Below are 20,558 nucleotides of genomic sequence, written 5' to 3'. Positions count from 1 at the left end.
TTGTCTCTTCTAATAAGAAGTCGGTGACTGGACGTTTGGTCGCCAGTCAAATGGTGACAGAGAGTTTACTGTTGAAACCAGCTCTCAAAATTATATTCATGAGAGAGTTTAATATCTAAGTACTGTTTAATATCTAAGTACTGTTTAATATCTAAGTACTGTTTAATATCTAAGTACTGTTTAATATCTAAGTACTGTTTAATATCTAAGTACTGTTGAAACTAGTTAAAAATTATATTCATGAGGGAGAGTTTAATATCCAAGAGAGAGAGTTTAATATTTAAGAGAGAGAGTTTAATATTTAAGAGAGAGTTTAATATCTAAGAGAGTTTAATATTTAAGAGAGAGAGTTTAATCTAAGAGAGAGTTTAATATTAAGAGAGAGAGTTTAATATCTATGAGAGTTTAATATCTAAGAGTTTAATATCGAAGTACTGTTGTAAACAGCTTTCAAAATTATATTCGTGAGTGAGAAGTTTAATATCTAAGTACTTTTTAATATCTATGTACTGTTGAAACCAGCTCTCAAAATTATATTCATGAGAGAAAGCTTAATATCTAAATATCTACTGTTTTCAACAGCACTTCGATATTAAACAGTACTTAGATATTAAACTCTCCCATGAATATAATTGTGAGAGCTGGCTTTAACAGTACTTACTCTCTGTCACCATTTGACCGGCGACCAAACATCCAAGCACCAACAAGTCAACTTCATTGGGTTGCGATTTCTGCCCTCCTCCTAAGCAATTCGTCTCTTCATGGCGGTCATTCGGCCATCTTTGCTCGGCCACTCCAATTACAGTCTCTGATATATTTCTAGAACATAATGTCGGTCCATGTGTTTACGCTTCTGTGAGGAAAAAAAACACGTTGGCGGCCTCCCGTAATCGTGCTGTAGATTTTGACCGCCGTATACTAAATGTTCGCAAAGATACTACGCTAATTATTTATTTTCACGTCGCCATTTGTTGGCCACGTGGCGACGACGTGCTAGCATAAGTAGATTTGTCTCTCTGCGATGTTTCAGCATGACCTTATTGTTTCAGGTTGTCTGTTAAAAATGCTCATCTTAGCATGTTGCTTAAAGAAATATTAATTAATTTCAATGACCATCAAATCAGGCGTAAATCGGACATGTTTTTTTTCTAAAAAAAATTCCAAGACGTAAGTCCCATTCTGGTGTTCAATCTTAATAAAGATGAAAACAAGATGGTGATTGTCCAATCATAGTATCACTGTAGTTTTCTCTCGTAGTTACTACTTCCGCAAACACAACCCAACTGGAAGAACCGGTAGTATCAGTTTTCCAGGAATGTACTCCAGTGCAGGCTGGTATTTTGTCTAAGAGTTCTTTTTGTGCAGGTCTCATTTACTATTTGCAACTTTTTGGAGACAAACGGTAAGACAAACGTTTGTTCTTTAGCAGGCATACACTTTTAAGAGGAGTGGCTAGATGGGGTTATTTAAAATTTAGCATGACTGATGCAAGGTATTCTAACAGCCTGAGTCGGGTGGCCACTACTACTTAATTCTATTCATAAGAGAGAGTTTAATATCTAATTACTGGTTGATATCTAAGTACTGTTCAATATCTAAGTACTGTTTAATATCTAAGAACTGTTTAATATGTAAGTACTGTTTAATATTTAAGTACTGTTTAATATCTCAGTACTGTTTAATATCTAAGTACTGTTTCATATCTAAGTACTGTTTAATATCTAAGTACTGTTTAATATCTAAGTACTGTTTAATATCTAAGTACTGTTTCATATCTAAGTACTGTTTCATATGGAAGTACTGTTTCATATTTAAGTACTGTTTCATATCTAAATACTGTTTCATATCTAAGTACTGTTTCATATCTAAGTACTGTTTCATATGTAAGTACTATTGAAACCAGCTCTCAAAATGATATTCATGAGAGTTCAATATCTAAATATCCATTGTTTTCAACAGTACTTAGATATTAAACTCTCTTATATATTAAACTCTCTCTCTCTCATGAATATCATTTTGAGAGCTGGTTTCAACAGTAAACTCTCTGTCACCATTTGACTGGCAACCAAAAGACCGGCGACCAAACGTCCGAGCACCATTATTAACCAGTCTGGCCCCTACTTAGCATCCAAGATCTTGGCTTGATCAGGCATTCCCAGAATGACCGAAGGCGCGAAGATCGAGCTGGTGAGCGCCATTTACTTACAGGATGTAGAACTGACACAGCGGCGCCATGAACGAACCAACGACAGCGCAGGTGAGCAAGCGGCACTCTTCCTGAACGGGACTTGAAATCCACCATTTTTTTTCCAGAAGCAACGTTCACAGTGGAGGAAGCAGTGGAATACGTTGGATTCGGGAGATTCCACCTCTTGCTCTTCGTCATCTTGGGAAGCGCCAACGTGAGACTGCTAGTCTCCGCTGGCCCAAAAGGTCACGGCCCGCTAACGCCCCGTACCAACCGCGCTTAGATCGTGGAGGCCATGGAGATCATGCTGTTGGCCGTCATTTCTCCCGAGATTCGTTGCGAGTGGCGTCTGGAAGACTGGCAGGTGGCATTGGTGTCTACTGTGAGTCCTACAGACCATAAAGCCTTCAAAGTAGTTCTTTCCAGCCGGCCACCATACTCCAGTCCAGGGATAGGGAACCTAAGGCTCGGGAGCCCCATGTGGCTCTTTTGAAGAGTGAATTTGGTTCTTTGCTAACCTGTGAGCTAAAATATGGAAATGGCTGGTGACAGAACTGAGATATTACATCTAGAACTGCTTTAATTTTAATTTTTTTTATCCAGATGGTGTTTCTTGGCTTCATGGCGTGCGGCGTGCTCAGCGGCTACGTGGCCGACCAATACGGCCGGCGGAAGGTCGCCGCCACTTTTGTCGTCGGTTGCATCTCCAGTTGCAAAGTTGACGGTTTCTGGCTTCATTCAGGTTCTTGTCGGAGGTTTTGTGTGGAGCGCCTACTTCTCCGTCCTCACCTCCTTTGCGCCCACCTACCCTTGGTTTATCTTACTGCGGAGCTTGGTGGGTTGCGGCGTGGCGGCGGGCTCGCAGGGGTCAGTACGCACACACACCATGTTGGGTACTCGGACGTTTGGTCGCCGGTCAAATGGTGACAGAAAGTTGACTATATAAGTACTGTTTAATAACTAAGTACTGTTTCATATCTAAGTACTTTTTCATATATAAGTACTGTTTCATATCTAAGTACTTTTTCATATATAAGTACTGTTTCATATCTAAGTACTGTTTCATATCTAAGTACTGTTTCATATCTAAGTACTGTTTCATATCTAAGTACTGTTTCATATCTAAGTACTGTTTCATAACTAAGTACTGTTTCATATCTAAGTACTGTTTCATATCTAAGTACTTTTTTATATCTAAGTATTTTTTCGTATCTAAGTACTGTTTCTTATATAAGTACTGTTTCATATCTAAGTACTGTTTCATATCTAAGTACTGTTTCATATCTAAGTACTGTTTCATATCTAAGTACTGTTTCATATCTAAGTACTGTTTCATATCTAAGTACTGTTTTTTATCTAAGTACTGTTGAAACCAGCTCTCAAAAATTATATTCATGAGTGTTTAATATCTAAGAGAAATAGTTTAAGGCGACCAAAAGACCAGCAACCAAAGCTTGGCCCACCTTGTAGATACGTTCTGAAGACTGAATTCATCCCATCCAAGTACCGTGCCATCTTGCTGCCTGTGGCTGCCGTGAGTTTGCCACCGCCACCGCCATTGCCATAATCCCAATGCTCTATCTGTATGCCATCTTTGCTATGTCTAGATCTTCTGGATGTTGGGATCCATGCTGATCATCTTTCTGGGAATGCTGGTGGTCCCCACGCTTGGATGGAGGTGGATGATCCGCCTGTCGGTGGTCCCCAGCGTCTTCCTCCTCTTCCTTTTCAGGGTAAGAATTGAGGACCACCCCCTCACTTTGGGCTGACCTTGGTTTCCGTTTCAGTTCATTCCCGAGTCGGCCCGCTTCGACGTGTCGGCAGGGAATGTGGCCGCCGCGGCGAAAACGCTGCAACGGATCGCCCGGATGAACAAGACCTCTCTGCCGTCGGGACGTTTAGCGGAGAGTGTGTCGGTGGGTGGGAGTTCCTTTATTTACATTATTTGTTTTTAGCCATGGAGTTTTCAAGCAAATTACTTTTTCAGGAGAAAAGAGGGAGGTGGAAGGATCTGCTGAATTCTACCTTAAGGACCACGTCCTTGCTTCTCTGGTACTCGTGGTAAGGCCGCTTCTTGGCGAGACCGGCAACCAAAAGACCGGCGACCAAACGTCCGGTAACGGAAGTTTCCCTGCCTTGTCAGGTTCGTGGCCTCTTTGGCCTACTATGGCTCTGTCCTGAGCAGCTCGGAACTTCTGGAGAAGAACTTGTTGTGCATGACAGACAGAGAACACGCACACGAGGTCAAGCGTCCTCCGGAGGACGGACGCTGTTACTGCATCCCTTTTGCTCAAGACGACTACCACACGCTCCTGGTCAGCTGTTTTGGGGAGGTTTCACGTAAGATGGACGCCGACCTTTTTCCCGTTTGCATCGCGGCTGGGGATGAAAGCATCTTGCTCTCATTGGCCAGTGATTCCCGTTAACATCTTGCTCTTGAACCTGTTGGGTCGGCGGAAGAGTTTGTTACTCTTGCAGCTGACGGCGGCCATATTCTTCCTGCTGCCCAGCATCTGTACCAGCTCGTGAGTAGCTCGGGTGGGTCGCCCTGACGTTTGGTCGCCCGGACGTTTGGTCGCCCGGACGTTTGGTCGCCCGGACGTTTGGTCGCCCGGACGTTTGGTCGCCCGGACGTTTGGTCGCCCGGACGTTTGGTCGCCCGGACGTTTGGTCGCCCGGACGTTTGGTCGCCCGGACGTTTGGTCGCCCGGACGTTTGGTCGCCCGGACGTTTGGTCGCCCGGACGTTTGGTCGCCCGGACGTTTGGTCGCCCGGACGTTTGGTCGCCCGGACGTTTGGTCGCCCGGACGTTTGGTCGCCCGGACGTTTGGTCGCCCGGACGTTTGGTCGCCCGGACGTTTGGTCGCCCGGACGTTTGGTCGCCCGGACGGTCACGATTTCTCCGGCGGTCTCCTCCAGGTCGGGCTTCACGCTGCTCTTTTTCCTGCTGCGCTCGGTGGTCTCCATGAACTTCTCGGCGGTCTACATCTACACTGCCGAGGTGGCCGCTCTGTCTGTCACCCGACCCATCATCTTAGCGCTTTCTTTCAACGTTTTTCCCTTTTTCAGGTTTATCCCACCATAACACGTTCACTGGGAATGGGTGCCTGTACGTCGGTCAGTCGTCTGGGAGGAATGATTGCTCCTTTCATTGCGCAGGTGCGTCTGGGGTCTTTGTTTGTCAAAGAGGGAAAAAAGCTAATAATTTTGTTTTGTTTTGTCATTTTCAGGTGCTCATGTCTCATTCAGTGATTCTGGCGCTAAGTCCCTTTAGCGTGGCTTGCGCTCTTTGCGCCGTGGCAAGTTTCCTGTTGCCCATTGAAACCAAAGGGCGAGCTCTCTTGGTAAGTCACTTGTATGCAACCAATTATGAATATTTTGGGAAAAAAATGTTAAAAGTTGTTTCCCTTTCTTAGCAAATATCTTGACGATCCATCACGGAAAACCAGCTGAGTGGTTGGACAGTCAGCACGTGGGCTGTACTCATTTCAAAACCTGACATAGCTTTCAAGTCACTTTGGAACAGGGGTATGGGACCTATGGCTTGGGAGCCACATGTGGCTCTTTTGATGAGTACATCTGGCTCTTTGCTAACCTGTGAGCTAAAATATGGAAATGGATGGTGACAGAACTGAGATATTACATCTAGAACTGCTTTAATCTTCATTTTTTTGCAGTAGACTCCTCTGGAATGCATCCTCTCATTGATTGGCAACAGCATAAGAATATTTAAAAATATATTCATTTTTTCCACTTAAAAGTGGTGAAATTACTAAAAAAAATTGAAAAGGCACTCATTTACATGTATTTATTTTGACTTTTAAATTAGTAATATGGCTGACAAGAAATAACATTGGAAAATATGATTTTTTTTGTGTGGTTCTCTTCGTCAAAAAAGTTCTTGACCCTTGCTTTGAAAAGTAGATTGTTTGTGGACATTTATGGTGCTGTGTTGCTTTTGCATACCTGGCAACCTCTGCCGTTAACAGCAAGTTGACAGGTATGCTGTTTTATAGCATCAAAAGCACACAACTCACGACTATTCTTCGCCATCTTCTAAACATAGGCGGGTTGGGAGGACAAACCACTTCTTAGGAGCGCAGTAAACAACTCACCATCTTGTCCACTTTTATTGTGAAGGGACAATATGGGCGCGGTTACGCCTCAATGTGACAGGACAATATGGGCGTGATGACGCATATTGGTGACGTAAATTAAGCGCATGCGTATTAGCTCTTTCTATTTGACAGCTTTCCTACTAATTGCCTACGACCCCGCCAAGGTAAGGAATCGAGCAATTCACTGGCCTAAATGCGTTTTTTATCACGCGATCGGGAGATTTTTCAGCAATTAGTTGAGCCCAAAACGCTAACAAATCTTTTAGTTTAATGCCAGGTTTAACACACCGTCGACAGTTTAAGTATGGGCTTCTTTTCTCGACCGGCTTTGTGTCACATGATACTAGTTAGCGTCACATGATACTTGTCAGCATTAGTGTTGGCGTCACATGATACTTGTCAGCATTAGTGTTAGCGTCACATGATACTTGTCAGCATTAGTGTTAGCGTCACATGACACTAGTCGGCATTAGTGTCAGAGTCACGATTTGACTTTAAAAGCATGTTGTCCGTTTTCTCTCCATTATTGAGTCGTGTAGCAAGACTTTAAATTTAATCAAACAACGCAAGACATCAACTGACAACTTCCTGGGTAAGTGTTCACTCAAGAATGGCATCCAGAAGCACGACTTAGTTCCTTTTGTTTTGTATATATTCGTTTTTATTGAGTGCTAAGCACCCTTTCCCGATTTGTAATTGTTCTGTTTTAAAAAAAAAAAATCACGTATACAAAATTGAAGCCAACTTTCTCCTAGCTCACTGGTGTCAAAGTAGCGGCCCGCGGGCCAAATCTGGCCCACCGTGTCATTTTGTGCGGTCCGAGAAAGTAAATCATGTGCTGCCTTTCTGTTAGGATCACATTTAAATTTAGATTTAGATTATACATGTATATTATATTACCTCATCTTCCCCTTTTTTAAATCAATTTTGTATTTTTTAATCCATTTTTTTACTTTTTGTGTTTTTAAGTTTAAAAAAAGCATTATGTAAAATCTAAAAATAAATTTATTTTAAAAATAGTTTTCCACGCTAATATTGAGCATTTTCCCCAAAATATTTTGTTTCCTTTTGAAAAGAAAAACAAATTATTATTCCACTCTTTAACTTATTTTCATTTTTATCTTGATTGTTTATTAAAATTTGTGTAAGATTTCTCTATGTTGTAATTGGTTGGCAACCCCCAAATGCCTTGATTTAACAAAGTTTTCACTGTTTAGCATAAAGATAAAACTACTACCCATTAAAAAAAACTAAGCTACTTGTTGAATCTCTAGACTGTATATATGCTAACTTGTGCTTTTTTTGTGTGCAATTTTTCTCTGTTTAGCACCAAGATGCAGCTTTCTGTGTGCCTGGATCACTCTTGAGGTTATAGAAGGGGATACTGGCACTCATCAAGGTAAAATTTAGCCACACAAAAAGTTGAATTTCCCTCCAGTCAGTATATATTCTAACTTTTGCTATTTTTCTTGCAGGCAACAGGCCTGAGCTATCTTGGTTGCTGGTTGAAGATGTCTCTCCTGCATAATATGTTGTCCCCGTATTTCTGAAAATCCAAATTCAATAAAAGCCTAAATAATGATGACATTTCCCTGGCCATTCATTTCCACGTTTTTTTCAGTAGAACTTTAAGGTAAGAAGGTTGTCATTTAATGTTGGAGCAGCAATTCTAAGTGCTTTTTTTCTTATTTTACAAGTTTTTCAAAGATTTATCTTCCAAGTGTTTATCCCCCTGCTTTTAAAAAAATATATTTTCTAAGCATTTTAACCTTCTTCTTTTTCAAATTTGATATTCTAAATGTTTTTCCCTCTTTTTTATAGATTTATTTTCTAAATGTTTATCCCCCCAAATTGTTTTCAAATTTTATTTTCTAAGTTTATACCCCCAATTCTCCCCTTTTTTCAAATTTTATTTTCCAAGTGTTTATACCCCCCAATTCTCCCCTTTTTTCAAATTTTATTTTCCAAGTGTTTATACCCCCCAATTCTACCCTTCTTTTTTCAAATTTTTTTCCAAGTGTTTATACCCCCAATTCTCCCCTTTTTTCAAATTTTATTTTCTAAGTTTATACCCCCAATTCTCCCCTTCTTTTTCCAAATTTTATTTTCTAAGTGTTTATACCCCCAATTCTCCCCTTCTTTTTCCAAATTTTATTTTCTAAGTGTTTATACCCCCAATTCTCCCCTTCTTTTTCCAAATTTTATTTTCTAAGTGTTTATGCCCCAATTCTCCTTTTTTCAAATTTTATTTTCTGTTTATACCCCCCAATTGTTTCCAAATTTTATTTTCTAAGTGTTTATGCCCCAATTCTCCTTTTTTCAAATTTTATTTTCTAAGTGTTTATACCCCCCAATTGTTTCCAAATTTTATTTTCTAAGTGTTTATGCCCCAATTCTCCTTTTTTCAAATTTTATTTTCTAAGTGTTTATACCCCCCAATTGTTTCCAAATTTTATTTTCTAAGTGTTTATGCCCCAATTCTCCTTTTTTCAAATTTTATTTTCTAAGTGTTTATACCCCCAAATTGTTTTCAAATTTTATTTTCCAAGTGTTTTGCTGTTCTTTTTAATCTACAAATGTTATCTTATTCTGCAAGTTAAGAATGCTCACAACTTCTAAGTATGATTAAGTTCAAATGTTTACTTGTAAATAAATTTTTTAAACTTTGATTGTGACTTGCATTTTTTTGTTAGATAGACAAAACACATGCATACATTTCAAAGCTTTTATTTTGAAAAACACAAGTAAAATGAAGTAATTCCTCCAGTCACCAGCAGGAAATCCAGGAAATAAAAGCTCCAGCTTTTATTTTGAAAAAGTTTGTAGATTGGTTCCAGCATCGTAAAAAATCGAATCTTCTCCACCCTCTGGTGGAGAAGATTCGAAAATTGAAAAGGGGGGGGTTAGTACACAGTTAGTTAAAAAAACAATGAGAAGGGCTCACCTTTTATTTTGAAAAACTTCATAGATTGGTTCCCGTTGGTGCTCCAGCATCGTAAAAAATCGAATCTTCTCCACCCTCTGGTGGAGAAGATTCAAAAAAAATGAAAAGGGGGTGTTAGTACACAGTTAGTTAAAAAAACAATGAGAGGGGCTCACCTTTTATTTTGAAAAACTTCATAGACTGGTTGGTGTTCCAGCATCGTAAAAAATGGAATCTTCTCCACCCCCTGGTGGAATTCTGGAAAACAAAAAAAAGAGGGGAGTCAGTACACAGAGTTAGATTAAAAAACAATGGGAAGGTCTCACCTTTTATTTTGAAAAACTTCATAGATTGGTTCTCACTTACCCTCCAGCACAGAGAAACATGGGTGCTCCTGAGCCTATCTGTTCATAGGCAGAAACCAGGTCCCCTCTGGTGGATTCTGGAAAATATAAAAAACATTGGGAAGAGCTCACCTTTTATTTTGAAAAGGTGTGGGGGTGCCTGAGCCCATGAAACCTGGTCCTCCTTGGTGGATTCTGGAAAACAATATAAGGGGGTCAATACACAAAGTTAAGTGAAAAACCATTCACAAGTAAGGTTTTACCCAAATGAGGGAAATCTTTTATTTTGAAATAAAACATTTGGGGCCTTGAGTTTTTAGTCAAGTCTATCCATTCTTAAAAAATACATATCCCAAAAAGCTTCCATTTTTCTCTACTTACACCAAGAAAAAAAAGGTTATTTTAACATACATTTAAATGAGTCAAAAATGACCCATGCACTATGGTTGAATAAATGCCTCACTTATATTTTGTCAAAGCCCTGAGGTTTTTAAGAAAGTTAAGGCATTAGGGACTTTTATTTTGAAAACATAAAACATTTGGGGCCTACTTTTGCCTTGAGTTTTTCTGCCAATCATTTCAAATTCATTACTAAATGTCCCAAAAAGCTTAAATTTTTCTCTTCCTACACCAAGCCAATTTTTTTTTTATTTTTACATATGTTTAAATGAGTCAAAAATGACCCCTGCACTATGGTTGAATAAATGCCTCTTATATTTTGTCAAAACCAAATTTAAAACTAAAAGGTCCAGGCCCAAGTTTTTAAAGTTAAGGAATTAGGGACTTATTTTGAAAACATAAAACACTTGGGACCTACTTTTGCCTGGAGTTTTTCAGTCAATAATTTCAAATTTATTCATTAAAAATTAAATGTCCCAAAAAGCTTAAATTTTTCTCTTCCTACACCAAGTCAAAAATGACCTCTGCACTATGGTTGAATACATGTCTTGCTTATATTTTATCAAAACCATATTTAAAACTAAAAGTTAAGGTCTTTAAGAAAATTAAGCGGTAAAAGTACATACTTTAATTACTACTTCAAGCTTCACAGTTCCACTACATGGCAGATTATTATTTTCTTAAATTCAGAAAAATGTGAAAAGCCACATTGAAACTTACAAGCGGGAGCTACTCCTTCACTTGCCACTATAGTTTGTGTTTTCTTATAATTAATTCAATAGGGATTCGCAGGGTGTACATTAACCGCGATAATCGAGGGATTACTGTTTATTCATTACGCATCCAGTCTAATGCATTTGTGTGGGTGACCACAGGTTTTTGCTATTAAAACAAAGTTAGTGTCTTAATCCAAAATTTAAACGTATGATGAAAAACGAGCCAATTGCGCAAAGTCTTAAATACTGAACGCTGACGGCGAAATATTAAACGGATCGAAAAAATCGGAATCATTTCAAAATGACTCACTTTGTTATGGTGTCAACAAGCTGCTCCTTTCTGGTCGTTTGGGCCACATTCTTGATGTTTCCCAGCAGTTTGTGTTCGTTGAGGGACTGAAACACACAAAGGAATGGTTACTTTTTAAAAACAAAGAGCGATCGGTAACGCAATGTAGCCAATTTGTTTACAAACAATTTGCTGTCTGCATACACATGGGGCTACATCGCGTCAAAAAATCACTCTTAAGACGACAACTGGGGGGTTCGAAATCCCCAAATGACAAGTTACCAAATGTGCAACATCGTTCTGTAAGAAGTTTGGCAGGATTTCTTCGGCAAATCGTCAGTTTTGAGCTGCTCTGCAGTGCACGCACGGACGCCAGTCCTTCTTCCGGACTCATCGGGATTTCCGGGTTTGACGTCGACAATTTGAACTCCGGTTTCGGCCACGCCTATTAAAAAAGGACACATAAAAATATATATTTTTTTCATAATAACGTGCATTAGTCAGTATATGTTTGTGTGGAGGGGCTGTAAATGCTTTTTGGTTGGACTTTAATACTTAAAAGAAAAATACAGTGTTTTCATAATAACATGCATTGGTCAATGCGTGGGGCGAGGGCGGGGCTGTTAATACGTGTTGATTGGGCTTTCATACTTCAAAAAATACATTGTATTCATCGTAACGTCTTTGGGGGAAGCTGTAAATACTTTTTTCTTGGGCTATAATCCTACAGTAGTATTGCACATTATGAACATTGTGATGACATGCACTTTGGTGTTTGTTTTTTTACTTCTACACCAGTGGTGTCAAACATACGGCACGCGGGCCGGATCTGGCCCGTCTGGTGGTTTGGTACGGCCCGGGGAAGAAAGCTGCATTGTATAAAAAAATATGAATTGTCTTTAAAATTTGTAGTTCGTGTACTATCCGCTTATTCTCTTGTTCATAATATATTGTTCATAATGTAAACTGAAAATTCTGTTAATAAACATTTTGATAATTTACTCTTTCTTTGCACTAATTATTAGTATTAGTGACTAATACAAAGGAAAAAGGTGGGTTTATTGTTAGTTCTATGTCATTTTGCAATGAGTTTACTAGTCCGGCCCACAGACCAAAGGGAGTTTGACACCCTTGTTCTAGACATGATATTTGTTTTCCTAATAAATCCAAGACATTTTTGAATCCGCACAAATGGCGAGTTGCCCATGGAAGGCAATCTGTGCTTTTAAGCCAATTTAAGCAGACAGATTACTGCGGTCTGACCCACAAGTGTGATTAGAGTGGATTTCAAGTTGTGAACCAGCAACAACAGCGGCGATGGGAGTAGGTTTTGCGTCAGCGCTCATTTTGGTCCTCGTCAACGGACCCAAATCCCCGAAAACAACAGATTTTATTACCAAATTATGACGAATACCTGAAGTTCCCGAGGGCGCGGTCGCCCGAGGGAAAGGCGCCGTGCCTCACCATGGGAAATGAGACGCGGCCAGGAAAAGGTCAGGAACTGTTTGACGACTTTGTGACGGCGTCCACCTGTGGGGCGGCGCTGGGCTCCTTTGGGCGACTGTGCGAGCATCTCCACCTGGACAAAGAACCGGCCGAGCGCCCGCTTTACCGTGCCATCAAGCAGCGTCTCAGCTACTGGAAGGCCGATGCGCTGTGGAGCAAGTTGGACCGGCGGGCTTCTCGAGAAGAGTACTCGCAGAACCGGGCCTGCCAGAACGCCACGGTGAGTGGGCCGGCTCTCAAAGTCGCTTGGGGCTCTTGGACGTTTGGTCGCCGGTCAAATGGTGACAGAGAGTTTACTGTTGAAACCAGCTCTCAAAATTAGATTCATGAGAGAGACTTTAATATCTAAGTACTGTTGAAACCAGCTCTCAAAATTATATTCATTAGAGACAGTTTAATATCTAAGAAAGTGTTTAATATCTAAGTACTGTTTAATATCTAAGAAAGTGTTTAATATCTAAGTACTGTTTAATATCTAAGTAATGCTTAATATCTAAGTACTGTTTAATATATACATACTGTTTAATATCTATGTACTGTTTAATATTTAAGTACTGTTTAATATCTAAGAAAAAGTTTAATATTTAAGTACTGTTTAATATCTAAGAAAGAGTTTAATATTTAAGTACTGTTTAATATCTAAGAGGGAGAGTTTAATATCTAAGTACTGTTTAATATCCAAGTACTGTTTAATTTCCAAGTACTGTTTAATATCTAAGTACTGTTTCATATCCAAGTACTGTTTAATTTCCAAGTACTGTTTAATATCTAAGTACTGTTTAATAAGTACATTTGACCGACGACCAAACGTCCGGTCACTCTTGGGGCGCCGGGCATACCTGTCAACTGGTACGTTCTCGCCGTAATTGGTACAACTGAAAGCCCATTTTTATATTGGTACGCTGTACACATGAAAATGGTACGCTAAACGGTGATTTTGAGAAAAAAAAATAAATTAAGGCACTTTCTAGCCATTTTTCACCATCCGCCATTGTTTCTTCCCGGAAACGCATGTCTGCCAAGTGATATATGTACCGGCGCCTCTGATTGGCTAAAAAAAAAAGATCATGATAAACATTTCGTTTTGTAACACTTTCACCATGTGATTTCCGTTTCCTGTTCCCTTGTTTATGTTTACTTTCATTTGATCAGCTGTTTCTGGTCTGTTTTGCAAAAAAGTAAAGTGGTAAGATTTTCCATGTATTTATACATATATGTAAGGGCGAAAACAAAATTTGGTAAGATCACAAATGGTTCGAGGTTGACAGGTATGGGCGCCGGGTCACGAGTGCGCCATCCCACCATCCATCAGTGCGCCGTGATCGGGGCAGGGCCTTGTGGTCTACGCACGGCGGTGGAGCTGAGCTTCCTGGGCGCTCACGTGGTGGTCCTGGAGAAGAGGGACTCCTTCTCCAGGAACAACGTCTTGCACTTGTGGCCCTTCGTCATCCACGACCTGCGCGGACTTGGCGCCAAGAAGTTCTACGGGAAGTTTTGCGCCGGCGCCATCGACCACATCAGTAAGATATCTTTTGGCCGGTTTTTCCGGGTGAGCACACGTTCATAACTCACTTCTGTCTGTCCTCCATAGGCATTCGGCAACTACAGCTAGTTCTGCTCAAGGTGGCGCTATTGCTCGGGGTGGAGGTTCACGTCAACGTGGAGTTCAAGCGCGTGGTGGAGCCTCCGCCTCCTGAACAAGGACCGCCTGGTGAGGGTCTCCGCCATTTCTCCGCCATTCTCGCACTTTCCGTAAATCGTTTTTCTCGTTTAGAAGTGGGTTGGACTTTGGAGGCGTGGCCAAAGTCTCACATTGTCAACCAACTGCAGTTCGAGGTCATCGTAGGAGCTGATGGTCACAGGAATACTTTGCCTGGTATGAGGCCCGCCAATCCATTTCCAATTCTGGCCAGTTTTTTGACAACAAAAACATGTCTTGGCAGGTTTCCGGCGCAAAGAGTTCCGTGGGAAGTTGGCCCTCGCCATCACGGCCAATTTTAAAAACCGCAACACGCGAGCCGAAGCCAAGGTGGAGGAGATCAGCGGTGTGGCTTCCATCTTCAACCAAAAGTTCTTCCAGGATCTCCGACAGGAAACTGGTATGAACTCTGGCGATAAAATGGTGGATTGTTTCCATTGGACTTCAGCGTTCTGGTGCCAATCTTTTCAGGCATCGATCTGGAGAACATGGTTTACTACAAAGACGAAACGCACTACTTTGTCATGACGGCCAAGAAGCACAGCTTGCTGCACAAACGTGTCATCTTACAGGTGTGTTTACTTGTTGGTGGTCACTGCTGCCGTGACCGGATGTTTGGTCGCCGGTCTTTTGGTCACCGGTCTTTTGGTCGCCGGTCTTTTGGTCGCCGGTCTTTTGGTCGCCAGTCAAATGGTGACAGAGAGTTTACTGTTGAAACCGAACTTCATTTCTCCTGGCAGGACTTTGCGGACACAGAGGTCCTCCTCTCTCGCGAGAACGTGGACCAGAAAGCCTTGCAGGCCTTTGCCCGCACGGCGGCCGACTTTTGCACCAACGGGCAGCTTCCATCCCTGGACTTCGCCGTGAGCCACTATGGCAGACCGGACGTGGCCGTCTTCGACTTCACGTCCATGTACGCCGCCGAGAACGCCGCCGTGGTCCGGGTACGCCACGGACACCGGCTGCTGGTCACGCTGGTGGGAGACAGCTTGCTGGAGGTGTGGCTGCTCGTCTTGGGGCCTCACGAGGGCCCGCGACCTCTGACCTTTGTCCGACCTTTATCAGCCTTTCTGGCCGATGGGGACGGGTGTGGCTCGGGGTTTCCTGGCCGCTCTCGACGCCTCTTGGATGATTCGCCGATGGTGTCAGGGAGATCTTCCTTTGGAAGTCCTCGCCGAAAGGTGCGTGCCTGTCCTTTTTTTTGCAATAGCAACAATGCCTCCATGTGGTCATTTTGACCGTCTGTCCTTGGGTGCGAAGAGAGAGCGTGTATCGTCTATTGGCTCAGACCACGCCGGAGAACATGCAGAAAAATATCGCCATGTATTCCTTGGATCCATCCAGTCGTTACGTCAACATCTGTCAGAGCATCACGCCAGATCAGGTTTTTGGAAAATGACATTAACCACGCACACGAAGGCCGGATTTCATCAACTTTCCATCACAGGTCAGAAACTTGATGAATTCTGGAGAGCCGGGTGATGGCGTGGCCGGCGATCCGGACGACATCCCATCGCGGCCCTTGTCCGAGTCCGATCAGCTGCTCTACTGGTGCCGCGAACAGACGGCTGCCTACCCCGGCGTCGCCGTTGGCAACCTGACTACGTCGTGGAAAAGCGGTGTGGCGCTTTGCGCTCTCGTTCACTGCTACAGACCCGAGCTGATGTAATTCCAAATCCTAACCCTAGCCAATCCCTAACCCACCTAACCCTAACGTCTCAGGCTGGCCTTTTCACAGAGACTTTGACTCACTGAACCCGGAGGCGGATGAAGAAAATATCCGCTTGGCGTTCGACCTCTGCGAGCGAGAGTTGGGAATCTGCCCGGTGATGACAGTGGAAGAGATGACGTCAGCAAGAGAACCCGACGCGCTGTCCATGGTGGTCTATCTCAGTCGGCTTTACCAGCTGCTCCATGCTTCCCCGCAAACTCTGGGTGTGATCCTGAGAACAAAAAAAAAAAACCTAGACATCATTTGATAGTTGACACATTTCATTCTGCTTTTACTTCAGCATGTCAGAGTTCCAAGGCGCCGGCGACCCCGTCTCTCGACGGGTCCAGGACCGACGAACACCCTCTTGAGGTAAACATTTTGCAGTGTTGGTGGGCCTTCTTTTGATTGGTGTGCACGCAGGAAGTCCTGAGCGTTCTGGCTAGAAAGAGGATGAGCGACAGCGCCCAATCCACGTCCCGAACGGCGCCAGACTCCCGTTCGTCTTCGATTACTCTGGTGGGATTTCAGGCTTTCATCCAATGTGTGGTGTCTAGTTCCATTTACTACCTTTTGCCAACTCCTTTGATTTTAAGAGCGAAGGGACGGCATCTCAGTCCCCCGACGCCACGCTGAAAACGGACCTCGGCGAGGAGACGGTAAGACCTCGGGAAGTCCTCCGGAATCGTCTTGATCGTGGCTGAATGTTGATGCACGTGGGCGCAGCCGGCGTGCGCCAGCGATGTGTGTTTTTTCTGCTGCGAGAAAGTTTACGCCATGGAGCGTGGGAGTGCTGAGGGTCTCTTCTTCCACCGTCGCTGCTTCGCCTGCCAGCTGTGTGGCGGGGTCCTCAGAATTGCTGCCTATCGTTTCAGCGCCGCCGAAGGTGAGATGAAAAATGGTCCGTCTCCTCTTGGTGTGACCGTACGTTTGGTCGCTGTTGAAACCAGCTCTAAAAATTATATTCATGAGAGTTTCATATCTAAATATCTACTGTTTTCAACAGTACTTAGATATGAAAGAGTACTCAGATATTAAACAGTACTTAGATATTAAACAGTGCATAGATATTAAAAAGTACTTAGATATTAAACAGTACTTAGATATTAAATAGTACTTACATATTAAACAGTACTTAGATATTAAACAGGACTTAGATATTAAACACTACTTGGATATTAAACAGTACTTGGATATTAAACAGTACTTAGATATTATACAGTACTTAGATATTAAAGAATACTTAGATATTAAACATTACTTAGATATTAAACATTACTTAGATATTAAACATTACTTAGATATTAAACATTACTTAGATATTAAACATTACTTAGATATTAAACATTACTTAGATATTAAACATTACTTAGATATTAAATTGTACTTATATATTAAACAGTACTTAGATAGTAAAGAGAGAGTTTAAAATCTAAGTACTGTTTTAAATATCTAAGTACTGCTTTAAATATCTAAGTACTGTTTTAAATATCTAAGTACTGTTTTAAATATCTAAGTATTGTTTAATATCGAAGTACTGTTGAAAAGAGTAGATATTTAGATATTCAACTCTCTTATGAATATAATTTTGAGAGCTGGTTTCAACAGTAAATTCTCTGTCACCATTTGACCGGCGGCCAAAAGTCCGAGCAGCCCTCTAGAAGGTAGGCCCCTTGGTCATTTGTTTTTCTTTTTTGGCTCCAATTCTCTCAGGAACATTTTCCTGTCCGCAGCAGTGCAATACGTCTTGCGTGGGGTTGTCAGATCAGCGGACACCTCGCGTGAGTACACACATCTGGATTCCCCATGTGGGAGGAATTCATCATCTGCAGTCTGCGTCCTCAGATGTCATCGTCTTCAACGTGCTCTCGAATCTCGGCGGATGAAGAGTGTCGCCGTCTATCGGGTAAGCCCTTCTCACTTTTAACCATCACAAAGCAGTCAACAAAACTACGAGTGTGCGTGTAGTATTCTCAGTTTCCACGGTGACCCGAGAGCGGATTGAGCTGGAAAATGACGAAGTGGAGGCAGAATCGCCAACGTGTCGCTGGACGAGCGACGGAGAGTTCAGTTCGGACTCGGACACGCTGGATATCGCACAGGAGGAGGAGGAGGAGCTTCTATGCCACCTGTGCCCGATCGAGGACGAGGACGAAGAATCTAGCGACGGTAATTTAGGTTTTCACCCCCTACGGTGGCTTCTCACCGATTTCTGGTGACAACAGGTGTCTCCGATGTCACTCCGCCGGAGTCACCTGTCCTCGCCACTCCTTCCACCGCCTCCTTCGTCACCAAAGTGGACTCCACGTCCTCCCTCTGTTCCTTCCCCCCTCTTGAGAAAGAGGTTTTTCTGACGGGAACAGCGACGGTGGCAGAATCTCGGCCAATGGACTCAGTCTCTCTGGAGAAACTCCTTCCATTGCCTGTGACACCCACGGAAGGGTCGGGGCTAGGTCACTTAAGGGGTCCCGGGCCAAACGTTACATCACCACCCTCCCTTAAAGCCGCCTTCTGGAAGGCCGTGGTTGGACGGAAGGCAAAGGTCCGTCAAGGTGAGACGTCGTGGGTGGGTTTGGTCGCCAGACGTTTGGTCACGTATGTGATGGTGCTGCCTCGGGGACGTGTCCTCAATTCCTTGTATTTTCCGAGCAGAGCATCCCAACGCGGTACAGTCCTCACCGCAGGACGTCTGCGCTTTAGGGACCGCAAACGTCAAGTCTGGATTTGACAGAATGAATGAGAATAAGCCAGAAGCGGCACAGGTATGGCAAACTAGCTCACTGACTAACATTAAGACACTTATTTTTCTTCTGCTGGCTCTTTCAGCTTGCTTACATTCCTCACGCACTTGCCTTCAAGCCAACATTTCCCGTCAAGGTAGAAGAACCTTGCGCCAAATCTGGCAACCCCTTCGTTCCCCATTTCCACTCACTCAGTTTCTTCTTCAGTTCCTGCGCAAACGTTTCCCACGACCAGCTCCTCAAGCTGAGTGTGATGGGCGCTCGTCCTGCACGACGGAGGTGGTGGGCGTCCTGGTTCGGCCCGAGGAGCCGTCCGGTCTCAGCGTCCCGGAGAGCCTGTTCCAAAGTCTCCCCACGGGTCAGCAGGAGGACCCCGCCGGGCGCCGTCGCACGCACGAGAGCAGACAACGGCGAGCCAAACGGCGACAGCTTAAGAGGTTGCGCCAAGCGCAGGTCAGTAGGGCGCCATTTTTGATGTCAGCTGGAATTCTTTGTCTGTTGTTATTGTGACCGGACGTTTGGTCGCCAGGACAGTTGGTCCATTTTGGTCGCCGGTCAAATGCTGACAGAGTTAAATGTTGAAACCAGCTCTCATAATAATATTCATGAGAGAGTTTAATATCTAAGTACTGTTTAATATCTAAGTACGGTTGTTATTGGTCAAAATCCAAAACGAGGTCCAGAATTGGCATCCTCCGGAAAAGCAGATGTCTTTTTGTGGTCCATAATAAATACTAGTTCAGTGTGGCTCCGTTTTCATTCGGGTAAGATTTGAGGGAATGTTTTGGGGATGTCAAGATGATCCAGAGGGAACTGGAGATGGTGGAGGAAGAGCAACAATGTCTGGAGGCTGCTGGGGTCACACTGGAGAAACATCTCAGGGGAGACCACCAAGGTAGCGTTATTAGAATGAAAGTGCCGCCAACAGATAAAGCTTCATTTTGCGGAATTTGGGCCCAGGAGCCGACTTGGACGAGAAAAGCAGACTTATGCGGCTTTGGTTCCGTCTGGTCCAGAGGAGGAACATTCTACTGCGATACGAGTCGGAGCTGGCCATACGGTAGGTCATCAACAACCAATCGGTCGCCTCGGACTTTGATGCTAAGCTGACCTTTTGCGGCTTTAGCGCAAGAGATCTCCAACTGGAAGACCGACAGAGCGGCTTGCAGCGTGAGCTACGAGAGAACATGACCCTGGAAGGTGAGTTCTGGAGAAAAGAAATGAAATTGGCGTCCCTTTGGAAGACTTCCGACGTTCGTCCTTCTGACGGCAGACCACCTGAAGGACGAGACGGAGCTTGGCAAGGAGCGGCGCCTCTTGGAGGAAATGCTGGATGTGATGGAGCAGAGGAAGGCGCTGCTGCCCCTGCTAGAGGAACTGCGAAAAACGGCCGAAGGACCAGACCAAGGGGCTGCTTCGCATTATAAGCCGTGAAGGGCGACACGTGTGCTTTTGTCAAAGAATTCCTCAATGGGGAACGTTAACAGTCCACAGGAGAACCAAAAGGTGGGGTCAAAGATTTTTGAGAACCCATAATGATGGATAGAAATCGTTCTCTGGCTAATGGTGGCACTCCATACTTTGCTGAAATGGGAGCGGGAGTAAGTCCCGTCAAAAAAAAAAAAACACACTGATGAGAAAACACTCCTCGGCTCAGGCTTTTCTTGGACTACTCCGGTGAAGGGATGGGCCAGTTGGCCTAAGAAATATTGATATTGTTTTTCATTTATACATTAGAAAAATTCTGCAGCAAAAAGCTGTATGATGTGAGATTTTTATGTTTTTTTTAAATGTATTTATATATATATCTATATATAAGCATATATATACATATACATATATATATACACATATATACATATATATACACATATATATACACATATATATATATATACATATACACATATATATACAAATATAT

The 20,558-nt window shown here is 42.9% G+C and overlaps 3 protein-coding genes and 2 long non-coding RNA genes across 9 annotated transcripts; 4 read left to right on the top strand and 1 right to left on the bottom strand.

Annotated features, from left to right (window-relative positions):
- The first annotated feature begins 385 nt into the window (after positions 1-385).
- Positions 386-5,616, top strand: svopl (SVOP-like). The gene is made up of 16 exons (XM_077710155.1): positions 386-1,402; positions 2,126-2,257; positions 2,314-2,402; positions 2,472-2,570; positions 2,792-2,863; positions 2,931-3,055; positions 3,659-3,722; positions 3,796-3,921; positions 3,976-4,104; positions 4,176-4,249; positions 4,332-4,528; positions 4,602-4,713; positions 5,108-5,189; positions 5,258-5,347; positions 5,419-5,532; positions 5,605-5,616. Exons 2-16 carry the CDS (start codon positions 2,161-2,163, stop codon positions 5,614-5,616), a joined length of 1,482 nt encoding a protein of 493 aa, XP_077566281.1. The 5' UTR covers positions 386-1,402; positions 2,126-2,160.
- Positions 5,617-6,340: 724 nt separating this feature from the next.
- Positions 6,341-7,888, top strand: LOC144180970 (uncharacterized). Of its 2 annotated transcripts, none has more exons than XR_013324579.1 (3): positions 6,341-6,470; positions 7,634-7,705; positions 7,782-7,888. It is a non-coding gene; the product is annotated as an uncharacterized LOC144180970 (long non-coding RNA). The 2 variants fall into 2 exon arrangements; XR_013324580.1 differs by lacking the exon at positions 6,341-6,470 and adding an exon at positions 6,492-6,898.
- A 1,248-nt stretch (positions 7,889-9,136) lies between these two features.
- LOC144180969 (uncharacterized) lies at positions 9,137-12,676 on the bottom strand. 2 transcript variants are annotated; one of them, XR_013324578.1, is made up of 7 exons: positions 12,392-12,676; positions 11,260-11,422; positions 10,999-11,084; positions 9,556-9,768; positions 9,406-9,487; positions 9,251-9,327; positions 9,137-9,173 (listed from the first exon to the last, which is right to left on the bottom strand). It is a non-coding gene; the product is annotated as an uncharacterized LOC144180969 (long non-coding RNA). The 2 variants fall into 2 exon arrangements; XR_013324577.1 differs by having other exon boundaries at positions 9,596-9,768; positions 12,392-12,662.
- On the top strand, positions 12,268-16,342 carry LOC144180957 (protein-methionine sulfoxide oxidase mical3a-like). 3 transcript variants are annotated; one of them, XM_077709140.1, is made up of 12 exons: positions 12,268-12,703; positions 13,796-14,003; positions 14,075-14,194; positions 14,261-14,359; positions 14,427-14,582; positions 14,654-14,754; positions 14,923-15,180; positions 15,248-15,363; positions 15,443-15,566; positions 15,630-15,847; positions 15,921-16,117; positions 16,195-16,342. In XM_077709140.1, exons 1-12 carry the CDS (start codon positions 12,443-12,445, stop codon positions 16,299-16,301), a joined length of 1,965 nt encoding a protein of 654 aa, XP_077565266.1. In that variant the 5' UTR covers positions 12,268-12,442; the 3' UTR covers positions 16,302-16,342. The 3 variants fall into 3 exon arrangements, with proteins under 3 accessions (XP_077565266.1, XP_077565265.1, XP_077565263.1); XM_077709139.1 differs by having other exon boundaries at positions 14,258-14,359; XM_077709137.1 differs by having other exon boundaries at positions 14,075-14,359.
- On the top strand, positions 16,321-20,526 carry LOC144180960 (uncharacterized). Its single transcript, XM_077709145.1, has 14 exons — positions 16,321-16,412; positions 16,490-16,552; positions 16,620-16,779; positions 17,607-17,674; positions 17,739-17,799; positions 17,862-18,062; positions 18,119-18,445; positions 18,546-18,655; positions 18,720-18,770; positions 18,842-19,087; positions 19,433-19,529; positions 19,595-19,694; positions 19,761-19,834; positions 19,908-20,526. Exons 1-14 carry the CDS (start codon positions 16,347-16,349, stop codon positions 20,066-20,068), a joined length of 1,785 nt encoding a protein of 594 aa, XP_077565271.1. The 5' UTR covers positions 16,321-16,346; the 3' UTR covers positions 20,069-20,526.
- The last annotated feature ends 32 nt before the right edge of the window (positions 20,527-20,558 follow it).

The sequence above is a fragment of the Stigmatopora nigra genome, chromosome 23, assembly GCF_051989575.1.
Source record: "Stigmatopora nigra isolate UIUO_SnigA chromosome 23, RoL_Snig_1.1, whole genome shotgun sequence".
In the NCBI taxonomy this organism is placed as follows: domain Eukaryota; kingdom Metazoa; phylum Chordata; class Actinopteri; order Syngnathiformes; family Syngnathidae; genus Stigmatopora; species Stigmatopora nigra.
The sequence above is the reverse complement of the archived record's forward strand: the minus strand, read 5'-3'. Positions and strand labels throughout refer to the sequence as shown.

Bases quoted from the DNA above. Each gene is read 5' to 3' on its own strand.
- LOC144180957 (XM_077709137.1), top strand. From the start codon at position 12,443: ATGGGAAATGAGACGCGGCCAGGAAAAGGTCAGGAACTGTTTGACGAC. The intron at 14,004-14,074 runs GTAAGATATCTT...TGTCCTCCATAG, and splicing joins CGGCGCCATCGACCACATCA to GCATTCGGCAACTACAGCTA. The intron at 15,848-15,920 runs GTAATTCCAAAT...GCCTTTTCACAG, and splicing joins TGCTACAGACCCGAGCTGAT to AGACTTTGACTCACTGAACC.
- svopl (XM_077710155.1), top strand. From the start codon at position 2,161: ATGACCGAAGGCGCGAAGATCGAGCTGGTGAGCGCCATTTACTTACAG. The intron at 4,250-4,331 runs GTAAGGCCGCTT...CTGCCTTGTCAG, and splicing joins TTGCTTCTCTGGTACTCGTG to GTTCGTGGCCTCTTTGGCCT. The intron at 5,348-5,418 runs GTGCGTCTGGGG...TGTCATTTTCAG, and splicing joins TTGCTCCTTTCATTGCGCAG to GTGCTCATGTCTCATTCAGT.
- LOC144180960 (XM_077709145.1), top strand. From the start codon at position 16,347: ATGAGCGACAGCGCCCAATCCACGTCCCGAACGGCGCCAGACTCCCGT. The intron at 17,675-17,738 runs GTGAGTACACAC...CTGCGTCCTCAG, and splicing joins CAGATCAGCGGACACCTCGC to ATGTCATCGTCTTCAACGTG. The intron at 18,771-18,841 runs GTAGAAGAACCT...TTTCTTCTTCAG, and splicing joins AGCCAACATTTCCCGTCAAG to TTCCTGCGCAAACGTTTCCC.